The following is a 13,768-nucleotide window of genomic DNA, read 5'->3' on the forward strand; positions in this document are numbered from 1 at the left end:
TCATCTCTTCTCTTTTCTGATGACGTTTATGGGCGTGAGGGCAGGACAAATTGTCACTTACATGATATCACAGCAATAGCAAACCGTAACGATCCAATCAATTCCTGATGGACAAAATCAAGTCCCACCCTACATTTTTTCTTGTTCGAGAAGCTGTTTTACTCTGATGTGTAAAGACTATCGCAAATTCTGTTTCAAGCTGACTTTAATAATAATATTTAATGGAACCAAGCGAACTTGAATTAACAATAAACAGTTAACTAACTTTAACAAAGATTAATAAATTCTCTAAAAAAAGTATTGGTGTCTAACATGAACTGATGGGACTTATTGTAAAGTGTTACCAGTTTTCGCATATTTATCCTATATTTTCTGACTATATTTTCTGAAAACTTTGGGCATTGAGATTTACTTAAGACAAACAGGACAAGTGACGCCATCTGTCCTCTTATCTGCAAAATTAGCTGCCCAATTAAATCTTTTCTCAGAATTGTTTCGAGTGAAACTGGGCACCCATGAAAGCGGAGCACATGACAGATGTTCACGAAAGGCAGCCGAACTGGTTGCTCTGCCCTTTTGGTAGCCAACACAATTAGGCTTTCTCTGACGATCTGCCCACTGGCTACGCATATGCCAAGCAGTCACAGTCTAAAGACGATCAGAGTATTGGCTGCTTCTAAAAGGCTGAAACTGGGATTATGTTGCTCTGTATTGTTTGAAGGCACTATTGGATTATCCTAATGTTGAGAGACATAATAGAAAGTCTTATTCGTTTTCACTGCTTGGACATGGTGTACATTTGAATGCAATTTTGGAAGTGAGCTGTGGTATTCATTTGGGGTTTTATCAAGATTATGTACACCTTCGGCAAAAAGTAGCCGCCGAGTATCCCTAGCACACTAAAGAGGATGGCGCCTACATTTAGGGCCATGGCGAAGCTCCCTCTGGAAATGCAGTAAGCTGTAAAGAAAGTGATCCAAGAAATCATATATATCATGAGACTAAATGTAATGCATTTAGCCTCATTGTAATTGGCAGGCAGATCTTTTCCCATGTAGCTCAGGCAGAAGCAAATTAAGCTCAACACGCACACAAAAATGAGCTCGGCGAAGGCCCCGAGAGACAGAGTCTTACTGCACTCCAGAATAATGCTGTCATGGTAGAAGTCATAGTCCTGAGATGGAAAGGGAGGGTCGAGAAGCATGCGAAGAAGAGAGATGAAGACCTCCACCACTGTCATGATGAGGATGAACATCTCAGGGCCTCGCTTCCTAGCCCAGGTCTCATAGAATCTTGGCAGCTTGGAGGACCATTTAAATATGCAAACCACCTTCCAAGAGAGAGATTCATTTTGTATTATGAGAATTGACCAGTATGAATGTTGTTTATTACACAAATGCACAATGTAGCTATATCGTTTTTTGGCGAATATTGGATATTTAACTGTTCATGCTCATTTCCCCTGTTTTTACATTTAGATGACTGTTTATTAATTTAATAATATATTAATAACACTGTTTGGTAACACTTACAATTAGGTTTCATTAGTCTTTGTATCCTTTCATGCTAAAGTTGTACAAATGAGGGTACTTTCTAACTTCTTCGCACAAACTCTCATCTGTGTCACCCTCCATTGTCGCTGTAGCTTGCATGTGTTCCTGTCTGTTCTGTTTATGCAGTTTTTCTCTGACTACCTTGTGAATCGTTGCCCCCAGGGCATGGTCCTAGTGGATAAACTAATTACTGCAAAAAAAATGTGCATGTGCAACCTGCGCATACAAGTACACGCAGTTACAAAAATCCGGTGGTGTGCGTACACATGTACTCTTCTGATGATGAAATTCGTGTCACGTGCACTTTACACTGACCCTCGCGTACACGTAAAAAGTGAACTATACTTTGGGCTTAAGTTCACGTTAGTTTGTCACGATCACCAGATGGAGCCACCTGAGGACACTCCACAACAGACAATTGTCATTCCCTCACAAACTACATTTCCCATAATTCTCTGCCCGGACTCATCACTGATGACTTCCAGCTGTTCCTCGTTACCCTTGTTAACCCTTTCTATATAATCTTGGTTAACTCGGTCACTTATTGCGAAGTCTTGCCTAGTGTCATACGACATTTCTGAGAGCTCCTTAGGTTTCATGTTCTTTGGTTTTTACCGTTTCTTGTGGATTTCCCTGTTATTGTTTGGACTGTTTACCCTGTGTTTTTGACTATCCCAGGTGAAAAAAAACTATATTTCTATAATGCACTTAATGTGCTCTATTTTCACGCACTAATTTTGTGCTTAATATACTAAAACAATCTTTTTTAGTACTTCTTAAGATAATCTTAAGAACATCTAAGTGTACTCAACTGTGCTATTTTGAGACACCATGAAATATGAATTAAAATGTGCTTTTAATACTATCTCTGTCTTTAAAAATTTATTTAGTTGCCACTTATAGTACACTTGAACCCATAGTGTGCTACAAGTGGTAAATAAATACATTTTTAAAATACAGATAGTATATTAAAAGCAAATTTTACTTCATATTTCATGGTGTCTCAAAAGAGCACAATTGAGTACACTTAGATGTTCTTAAGATTATCTTAAGAAGTACTAAAGAAGTTAGAACTTATAGTTAGTATATTATATTTAGTATAGTATATTAATATTTCAGTATATTAAGTACAAAATTAGTGCGCGGAAATAGAGCACTTTAAGTGCATTATAGAAATGTACTTTTTTTTTCATCAGGGATTGTGGATTACCTTTTGAATAAACCACTGCGTTTAGATCCTCAACCCAAATTCTTGGAGCAGTTCGTGACAAAAGACTTTGCCATACATGGATCCAACAGAGAATTATGGGAAATGTAGTTTGTGAGGGAATGACAATAGTCTGATGTGGAGTGCCCTCTGGGGGCTATTATGGGCACTTCATCTGGTGATAGACCAGTTAGGTGATAGTTAATGCGTTAAAAATGAAGTGTTACTCGCTGTTCAATGTAATCTTTGGCAAATCTCAAATCAAATATTAATGTTTCAAACTGTACATTATAATGTTGTGATGTTTTAATTCACTTGAAGCATTTAAAACCTCATATTTATATATATATATATATATATATATATATATATATATATATATATATATATATATATATATATATATAAAAAAAAATTATATATATATAATTTATATATATATATATATATATATATTATACACACAAAATATACATTTTTAATATTGTGCATCTCTAATATTTAAGAGTAGTAGATACATTTTACCAGTATATCAACTGTTTCACCCAGTAAATATTTTGACTTGGTATTTATTCTTTTATTTTCAGTTTTCATTTTAATTCAAGTTTAGTTACCAATTTTAGTAGTCTAACTTCAGCTTATTTTATTTCAGTTAGGTGCCAAGACAGCATTTATAATTTTCAAACGATTTTTAATCCTTTTAGTTTTAGTTAACCATAGCAACACTGATTTCACCATTTAAAGCATAACAAATGTCTTTTTGCAAAATACATTTTTTTTAATATAACTTTAGTGTCCAAATACTTTTTGGGACCACCCGACAAAAATTAAATGGTGAAGGATAAATCAGCTATTAGGATAAAGGTAAATAAGCCATTAACCTCTTCCCTTCCTCAACGACATGACCAAATATACCTGAAAAGAGCGCACAGTCACACACGCCAGGCACACGGTGAAGCTGATGATGAAGAGCGGCTGTTTGAGGAGGCAGCCGATGCGGGACGGTCTACTGAAGTGGCACAGTGTGCTGCAGGAGGCCACGGTCAGAGACGCCAACATCAGCAGACAGGTCTTCCCTCCGGCTGACTTCACCACAGGGGTACTGAGGTTAAACAGGAAGATGAGAGCTGTGCCCAGGGTGAGAAACAGGGTCACACCCAGGTATATGAGCAGGGCTGTAGTGAGCGGAGTGCCCCACGACAGGTACAGCTCTGCCCTCTTCTTACATGTCTCACTCACTGCTTCAGACCAGTAATCTTTGGCACACGCTTGGCAGCTAGTGTAACCTATGAGGACACATGAAGTTAAGTTAGCATAAGAAGCGTTCAAAATGTTCCATAACAAGACTACATTAGGCTACAGAATTTAAAGGTGCACTGTGAAATTTTAAAGTTTCAAAACAAATATTTATTTTTCTTTTCTTGTTTTAGATGACAGATTTGTGAAGTGTTAGTTCACCCAAAAATGAAAATTATAAAAGCCTAAATTCAATCTGTTCATCATATAAAGCGATCAAGTCTCTTCAGAAAATTTGGACTAAACCGCTCAATTCATATCGATTAGTTTTATGATCTTTTTATAAACTTTTTGAAGCGTCAAAGTGGTAGTCGCATAGAGGGACAGAAAGCTCTCAGATTTCATCAAAAAGATCTTCATTTGTGTTCCCAAGATGAAAGAAAGTCTTATTTGTTTGGAACATGAGGGTGAGAAATTTCATTTTTGGGTGGACTAACCCTTTAATAATGTGAAATGGACATATATTTAGCTTTCTCCAGGTAAATAACTAACAGAGGAATGTTTTGCCACAGTGTTAACACTATCGGAGGAAACCAAATTACAAATGGAATACTAATACTTGTCTATGCAAAAGCTGGGATTTGAGAGGATTTTAAAGAGGATTAAAAGCAAACATGAGAATCATAACTGAATAAAATGTGCCATCTGCTGGATATGCTGTGAATAACATCCTGTGTGTGGTCATTCTGCTCGTTTCCTCCATTTTCTACTGTTCTGTATATATTTTTACTTGATAATTATATGACATTTGGGGTGTTTTTGAACCAGATTTGTTGAGGAAGGTGGCAGCAGGGCATGCCATGCAGTCAAAGCAACACTTATGCTGTCCGGTCATGAGCTTTCTGTGTCCATAGGGACACTCTGGAGAACACAGTGACTCGGGAACCTGGACAGAGCAAAAATATTAATGAGACATATTTATAATAATAAGAAGAAGAATTACTTTTATTATCATATCTGGTATGTTATTTTAATTATATTTTCTTCATTAATACAATAATTTCATTTTTATCATCATTATTTATTTATCCATTTATTTTAAATGTAATATATTCCTGTGATGTCAAAGCTGTATTTTCAGCATCATTACTCCAGTCTTCAGTGTCACATGATCCTTCAGAAATCATTCTAATATGCTGATTTGCATATTTCTTATCATCCGTGTTAAAAACAGTTGTGCTGCTTAATATTTTTGTGATACCATGATACAAATAAACAGCATTTATTTGATACAGAAGTCTTTTGTAACATTATACATGTCTTTAAAGGGTTAGTTCACCCCATTAATGAAAATTATCATGCCGTTCCACACCCGTAAAACCTTTGTTAATCTTCGGAACACAAATTAAGATATTTTAGTTAAAATCCGATGTCTCAGTGAGGCCTGCATATGGAGCAATGTCATTTCCTCTCTCAAGATCCATAAAGGTACTAAAAACATATCTAAATCGGTTCATGTAAGTACAGTGGTTCAATATTAATATTATAAAGCGATGAGAATATTTTTGGAGCGCCAAAAAACAAAAGCAAAATAACGACTTAAATAGTGAAGGCCAGGGCTTGACTGGGACAAAAAAATGGCCCTGGCATTTTTGCTCAGACCGGCCCACCACAATCGGTCGGACACCACCCACCAGAGTATTACAATTATTTGGTAGAGTTATTAAAAGTACACTTAGTAAGAGTAGGATTTCTAGATGGACAATGTGCTCCATGATATAAAAGCTAACCCTTAGAACATGGATGTAGAATACTGATAATTCTATAAAGAATTAAAAAAAAAAAAAAAAAAAATTCAATGAAACAGACAGCAGAAAATCTATAATTTACAATTACAAATATACTTTGTTTTAAAGGGCACAAACCCCTGTTTAAGTGTCAAACATTTACCTCTCATTGTTTAGATACTCCCCATTAAAAACAATGAAAAAGAAAACTATACTACCAAATTACTCACAAAAAACGTCCTAATAAAATGATATTCATGCTATTCACTTGCCATAAACAACCAAGTGTTCATACCAGAGTAATAGGGTACAAGAGCTACAAAACATAACTTTTATAGCCGAAAAGTGAGATCTAGTAGACCATCATCACGACTAACAGCTATAAATAGGCACCTATAGTCTCGTTGTGAAATAAACACATCATCAGTAATATGACATTATGATAATAACCTGAATTTTTTTTTTTTTTTGAAAAATCAAATTGCATCATTTCAGGTTTTTCTATGAGAAGGGCCGTTACAGCATAAGTGAACTATGATAGCTACAAGGGCACTGCTAACTACAAAAAACAGTGCAAAACAACTTTTGCTGTGCTATTTGACTTTAGCTGACTGAGTGACCAGTGCAGTAGGTGACAGTCTGACTTTATAATAACGACGACGATTATGTTGTCTTATAATATTCATTCATTTAAGCATCATCGTCGTCGTCGCATCATGAGTCCCTCGCTGTTAATCATGTAACTACCCTGCTTACCGCTTCTATTATACTCTCCTGCTTACTCTGTCCCTCATTGGCTTCACTGTCAGACACCTGCTGCTCCTTTGCCTTACAGGTCTCCTCCATGTTCTTCTATGTTCACCTGTTTTTGCACGTCTGGTACTGTAGGTTTGGAAACTGAAGCTACAGTAACCGCACTAAACATGCCATTAATTTTTGCACGTTGAGGCATCAACCTCTACATTTTTTTATTTTTTTGCCCGCGACTTCTCCGCACCCACCTTGCACTTGCACTTTTGTTTCTCCATCCTCCTAATCCACAGATGTTCTGGCGAAACAGAGGGGACGGGGTGGAGTCTAAGAGATGTGATTGGGCCAGACCAGTGTCAGTATGGAAAATGAACCAATGGGCCGCTGTCCCTGCTTAATGGGCCGGTCGTTGGCTAATTTTATGTTTATTAAAAAAAATCATATCATATAGCGGCCCCGCCCTCAAGTGCGTCGGCCCACCGGGCATTTGCCCGGTATGCCAGATTACCAGTCCAGGCCTGGTGATGGCCGATTTCAAAACAATGCTTCAGGAAGCATCGGAGCACAGATGAATCAGTGTATCGAATCTGCTGTTCGGAGCGCCAAAGTCACGTGATTTCAGCCGTTGGCAGTTTGACATGCGATCTGAATCATGATTCGATGATTCATTTGTGATCCGATGCTTCATGAAGCAGTGTTTTGAAATCGGCCATCACTAAATAAGTCGTTTTTTTTTTTTTTTTGGCGCACCAAGAATATTCTCGTCGCTTTATAATATTAATATTGAACCACTGTACTCACATGAACCGATTTAAATATGTTTTTAGTACATTAATGGATCTTGAGAGAGGAAATGTCATTGCTCCCTATGAAGGCCTCACGGAGACATCACGGACACATTTTAATTTGTGTTCCGAAGATGAACGAAGGTCTTACGGGTGTGGAACGGCATTAGGGTAAGTAATAAATGACCGAATTTTCATTTTTGGGTGAACTAACCCTTTAATGTCAAATTTAATCAATTTATGCATCCTTGCTGAATAAAAGTATTAAATTCTTTCTTTCAAACAGTGAAAAAAAAAAAAAAACCCACATTGACCTCAAACTTTTGAACAGTTGTGCAAGTCGTATTTTATACAGGGCCAAAAAATGGCATAATGCGTATAAGGAAAGATACAGACTTACCTTGGTTACAGGAGACACCTGGCCTGTCCATTGAATCTGAGAGGCGTCTAACTGAAGATCAGTAAGTCCAGAACTGTAACTTCCCACCACTTTCAATGACCACTGGCCATCCGTCCATATCCATGTCACAATATCGTAACCTGTAGGAGGGTCTCCATTCTCATCAAAATAAAATGATGTGTTTCGAATTGAAAACTGAACTCGTTTCAGCTGATGAAATACCTGTGGGATTTAAAGAAAGTCATTTGATTTGTAATGATGTTCAACACAATTCACAACACACCCTGGATGTGTGCTAATATATTATTTCAGTGATTTGATTTTAAAAGCATTCACCTCCCATGGCTGCACCTTATATTTCTGACAAAGTCCAGAGTCACAATGCAGGATTTTGTGCAGTGCATGAGCCACTGCGTACACAGCCTTATACACGTTAAAGGAGGAAACAATGTCATACTGCGTCAAAGAAAAGCCTTTAATCGCTATTTCATAAAGGTCTGTATTTTGCATACATGGGACGCTGAGGTTGAATGGACTGTTTAGACCAATGTCTTTAAGTCCAGGCACAGAAAGCCTTTCAAAATCTTCATACCCACTGAATTCAGCATATTTGACTGCAACACCGAGGACAGTCCCTATCATACTGATCCCTGGGATACTACTCACTGTTGATTCCACTGACCAGTCCTCTGTCCCAATCCACACTTTACCTGTCATGTTTTGGTCAACAACAAAAGGAAAGAAGCCTGTGACCCGCCTCTTATTAGCAAAGACAACTATAGTGTTGACTTTGGATTTGATGATGTTTTTGACCATGTCTTGCATGTATTGCTTTGTCTTGTCAGTTACTACGGGTATCACGGCTTGGTATGCAATACATAAATTGTGAAGTGAAGCTTGCTGGGAAAGGCTTTGCATTCCTTGTATACCATATGAATTGTCACTTCCGATAAGGGCAATCCAGGTCCAATTAAATCGGACCAGAATCTGTATCATTGCACTGACTTGGTTCTTGTCACTGGGAATGGTGCGGAAGAAAGCTGGATAGAGAATTTTGTTGCTCAGCAGTTCATTTGAGGCTTCGTAGGAGATCTACAAATACCAAAGAAAAAAGTGAATGAATAAAATTATGCATAATTTATATATGTTGCAGTTTTTATACAGTTCATATATATATATATATGAACTGTATATATATGAATATATATATATATATATATATATATATATATATATATATATATATATATATATATATATATATATATATAATAAATTAACTATAATAAATTAAAGGATTATTCCACTTTTAAATAAACTTTTCCTGATAATTTACTCACCCCCATGTCAAAAAGAAATGAAAGTTTTTGATGAAAACATTTCAGGATTTTTTTCCATATAGTGGACTTCAATGGGCACCAAACAGTTGAAGGTCAAAATTAGTTTCACTGCAGCTTCAAATTGTTCTACATGATCCCAGACAAGAAATAATGGTCTTATCTAGAGAAACAATCACTCATTTTCTAAAAATTTAAAATTTTATATATTTTAACCATAAATGCTCATCTTGATCTAGCTCTCTTCTTCTTCTCTATTAGAATTCCAGCAGTGTAGACACTACTAAGCGTATTACTGTCCTCCACAGGTCAAAGTTTGAACTAATTTTTATATACTATTGAACTATTGCATATAAAAATGAGTTCAAACTTTGAAGAAGAAGAAGAAGAAGAGAGCTAGTTCAAGATGAGCATTTATGGTTAAAATGTATAAAATTTAAAATTTTCAGAAAATGAGTGATTGTTTCTCTAGATAAGACCATTATTTCTCGTCTGGGATCATGTAGAACAATATGAAGCTGCACTGAAACTAATTTTGACCTTCAACTGTTTGGTGCCCATTGAAGTCCACTATATAGAGAAAAATCCTGGAATGTTTTCATCAACATTCATTTCTTTTTGACTGAAGAAAGAAAGACATGGACATCTTGGATGACATGGGGGTTTGTAAATTATCAGGAAAAGTTTATTTAAAAGGGGACTTATCCTTTAACTAGCCTAATTAAATGCACATTTTTCTGTAAATAATCGTGATTAATTGCACACCTAACATTAAAGTTTTTAAGATATTTTTATATTGTAATACTTTCACATTGAACGGTGGTTCAACCTTAATGTTATGAAGCAAATAATGACCAAATAACGACTTTATTCAACAATATCTAGTGAAGGGTGATTTCAAAACACTGCTTCATGAAGCTTCGAAGCTTAATGAATCATTTGTTTCGAATCAGTGGTTCAGAGTGTCTATCAAACTCAAGCTCACAAAAAGTATTCTCGTCGATTCATAACATTAAGGTTGAACCACTGTAGTTACATGAACTGTTTTAAATCTTTAAATTTTAAGTCTTTAGTAGCTTTCTGGCATCTGAAAGTGTTAAATGTTTTGCTGGCAATGCAGGCCTTACTGAGCCATCGGATTTTTAAAAAATTATCTTAATTTGTGTTCTGAAGATGAACGAAAGTCTTACGAGTGTGGAACGACGTGAGGGCGAGAAATAAATGACAGAATTAATTTTTGGGTGAACTAACCCTTTAAATATTTGTTTAATGCCATCTTTTCACTAAGCACTATGAATGAAGGCAAGGATCAGTGATACTAGTACTAATGTCTCTGTTAAATTTATTTTTTTCTTCTCAATTTTATTAATTATAGCCATTCAACATTACAGTATAATTGAAAGCTATAATTTTTAACATTTATTAGGCTTTAAAAATATATAACTTTTAATTTAAGTGAACTTAAAAAAATCTTCACATAAACCCATTGTAATAAATGTTACATTTAGTTGTGCCTTTAATATATCAGGGCTCAACACTAAGATTTTTTTCTACTGGCCCAGTCAGGCTGGTTCAGATTTTCACCTGGCCTGCTAAAATGTACAAAAAAAGTTATTGTTTTTGACCCATGTAACCTTGTAGATAGTGTTTTATGATTTTCAGGTCTAACAAATAAATATAAATAGTCTACACTGTATAAATTATAAATTGAATATATTTAATCCTTATTAAAGCCTCAAAAGTTATTCCGTCAAGAGCGGCAAGTGATTTTCTCTTTGTCTTTTGTTCTTTGATTAACATTAATGACAGACTGCAGCAGGTTTATTAGACTGCTGTCACTTTAAGATGTGACATCCTATTTTCTCACAACTCTACGTTCATTTAACACTGTTTAACTCATTTAAGATGGGAATTTTTACTTAATTTTGTGTGTTTTTGTCCATTCAAGCACGAAAGAGAACTCAATTCGGCACTGGCACGCTGTCAGCGTTGAAGTTTAATAGTAGCCAACTTGAATGAATGATATTGTGATCATATACAGTAGTGCAGCCAAGGATGACAAAAAAAAGGGTGCTGCATTAATTGCGTTAAATATTTTTAACCTGTTAAACTGAAAAAAATCAATCGCAAAATTAACTAGTGACCCTGTACCTGAGGCACCAGGAATGCACCCAGAGCAGCGGCTGGTGTGAAAGAGTAGGAACTACTGTCAGGACCGATGATGGCCACAGAGCGGCTGTTCACAACTGAACTGTGGAGCTGCTGGGTCAGCAGATCCAGGGTGGCCAGATTGCTGGCTGGGAGGGAGCATAAGTCATATGTCTGGTAGCCCAGTGTGACCCCTGGAAGGAGTTGCTTATCCTGGGTGCCGTTGTTAATTTCATCCACAGCATATCTGAAGGCCTGCACCAAATGGTATGCATGCTTGTTGGTCAAGCCTCTAGGAATGAAATTGCAGACAAGAGTTGTTTACATTCTGTACAGTGTGGTAAAATGAAAGTGTGGTAAAACTAATTGAATACTAATTTAATACAATTAAGGCAAATTATATTATTAAGATTTTTTTATTCTTACTTTGTGCAGTCAGTCAGGTAAGGTGTCGATGGGATGGTGGACTCTGAATTATGGAGAGAGAACCAGCCAGAGATGATATAATCTCCTTGAAGGTGAAGCCCTCCACTGTCACTAAAGCTCAAGAGAGAGAGAAACACACACCAGACCAACATCTTACTACCTCTGATATGAGCTCTTCAGACACATATGAGCTTTTTAAACAGTCTTTTCACACCAGCCCACTGTTTCTCCATACTCTGTTGGTGGCAAGGATTTGCATGTTATACGTAATTACCACAGAGAGATGCATTTGCCTGGGGAAATTTGCTACCTAAGTGTGTAAATCTTTGTACTGTGATTGTAAGTAAAAGCACAGATAGGCAAATTTGATGCTGGAGTTTGTAACACATTTTTCGGTCTTCAATGAAGCAGCAGCAGATCAGTGATGTTTTAATTCCTGCATCTGTTTTTAAAGGGGACCCTATAATGCCCTTTTTCAAAAAATGTAATATATGTATCTGGTGTCCCCAGAATGTGTCTTTGAAGTTTCAGCTCAAAATACCCCACAGATCATTTAGCTTGTCACATTTGCCCCTATTAAGGTGTGAGCAAAATCAACGGTTTTTGTGTGTCTCTTTAAATGCAAATGAGCTGCTGCTCCCTGCCCGCTTTCCAAAAGAGGGCGAAGCTTTAACAGCTCGTGCTTCGGGTGCTCAACAACAACAAAGCTGGAGAATCTCACACAGCCAAAATGACAATTGTCAGTAACAATGTTCAGCCTTACATTGTTCAAACTGGAGTCTGACACTGATGGAGAGACTCAGGAAGAAGTTACAACTTCTAGAATGCAACTGCACTTTTCTGAATGTTAAGTGGATAAATGTATTTGCTATAGAGTTGATTCAACTTATCGACTAGCAAGTGTCGTCATGTTAATCTTTTGTGCAAATCCAGCATTGAATTGTCCCTTGTTTGTGAAGCAGTCCGGCGTAAAATCACCACATTAGCAGTCTAAGCTGTCTGCATCTTCTATTTGTGCTAGTGTAATGGAGGTGATTGATGCTAGAGGTTGCAGCCTTTAGCCTCCTCGTTAGAGCGTCCGACTCCCATGCCGGAGACCCAGGTTCGAGGCCCATGCAAAGCGGGGCGAGTAGGACCTGGGTAGAGGGGTTACATTGGTGCCGTGACCCAGATGGGAGTGAGGTTTAGGGGGGCGAGTGTAACGGAGGCCAGCTAGTAGTTGCTGTGCGAGTAAACCTCACTCCTCTGATCTCAAGAGATGCTCTAGCGATTGATGCTAGAGGTTGCAGCCTTTAGCCTCCTCGTTAGAGCGTCCGACTCCCACACCGGAGATCCAGGTTTGAGGCCCGTGCAGAGCGGGGCGAGTAGGACCTGGGTAGAGGGGTTACACTAGCATAAAGTAATAGAGCGTAGGAGGCTAAGAGAAAGCACAGGGAAAGCAGAGTTGCCTGAATTGAAAAAACTCATTGCATTATTTAAAAATACTTACATTTTCTTCATCTGCAGCTTTGCCTCGCTTGCGAAAACAAAATGGTGGTGCTGTGGCTGGAAACTTGCAGATTAATAAGGGTCAGTAATAGCAAAGACTATAGAATAACAGAAGACGTGTCACTCGTATTGTTTTGAATGGGAGAAAGTTTAACGCGCAACATGGCGGAATAAGTCCCGCCTTCTAAATAAGAGCCAATTGCTGACTGGTAAAGTCATCGCGTCACTTCAGCGGCCTTTTGAATCACCGGTTTCTATAGAAACAGTCAGACGCGTGCGCATTAGCTTGATCCAGCCTGAAAAATACATTTTTTTTTGTCATGATTCGAGCGTTTAGAAACACCGGTTGTTGTCAGATTTCATTAGTGATTTCAAATATGAAATTTAATCGTAAGGTTGGCGAACAGTTTTGGAGAATTTGATGTTTCCCCATTCAAAGAGATTGCATGATGCCCAGGATGCCCGAGGGACGTTTCAAACATGGCCGCCGAGTGAAATGACTTGTCTTAAAGGGACTTTGGTAACGACTTATTTAGAGATGGCGCAATTTCAAAACAATGCTGTTATAATAAGATCCCCTTCCTATATCTAGGGGAGCGAAATTCTAGCACCTTTTTTTAACATGCTTGCAGAGAAAGGCTTAACGTACCG

General features: G+C 37.3%; 1 protein-coding gene across 1 annotated transcript; it reads right to left on the minus strand.

The window, feature by feature from the left end:
- Positions 1-311: 311 nt before the first annotated feature.
- Positions 312-11,781, minus strand: tas1r1 (taste receptor, type 1, member 1). The gene is made up of 7 exons (XM_067371911.1): positions 11,630-11,781; positions 11,207-11,495; positions 8,055-8,810; positions 7,719-7,940; positions 4,822-4,942; positions 3,676-4,046; positions 312-1,330 (listed from the first exon to the last, which is right to left on the minus strand). Exons 1-7 carry the CDS (start codon positions 11,779-11,781, stop codon positions 776-778), a joined length of 2,466 nt encoding a protein of 821 aa, XP_067228012.1. The 3' UTR covers positions 312-775.
- Between the last annotated feature and the right edge of the window lie 1,987 nt (positions 11,782-13,768).

The sequence above is a fragment of the Chanodichthys erythropterus genome, chromosome 20 (assembly GCF_024489055.1).
Source record: "Chanodichthys erythropterus isolate Z2021 chromosome 20, ASM2448905v1, whole genome shotgun sequence".
Taxonomy (NCBI): domain Eukaryota; kingdom Metazoa; phylum Chordata; class Actinopteri; order Cypriniformes; family Xenocyprididae; genus Chanodichthys; species Chanodichthys erythropterus.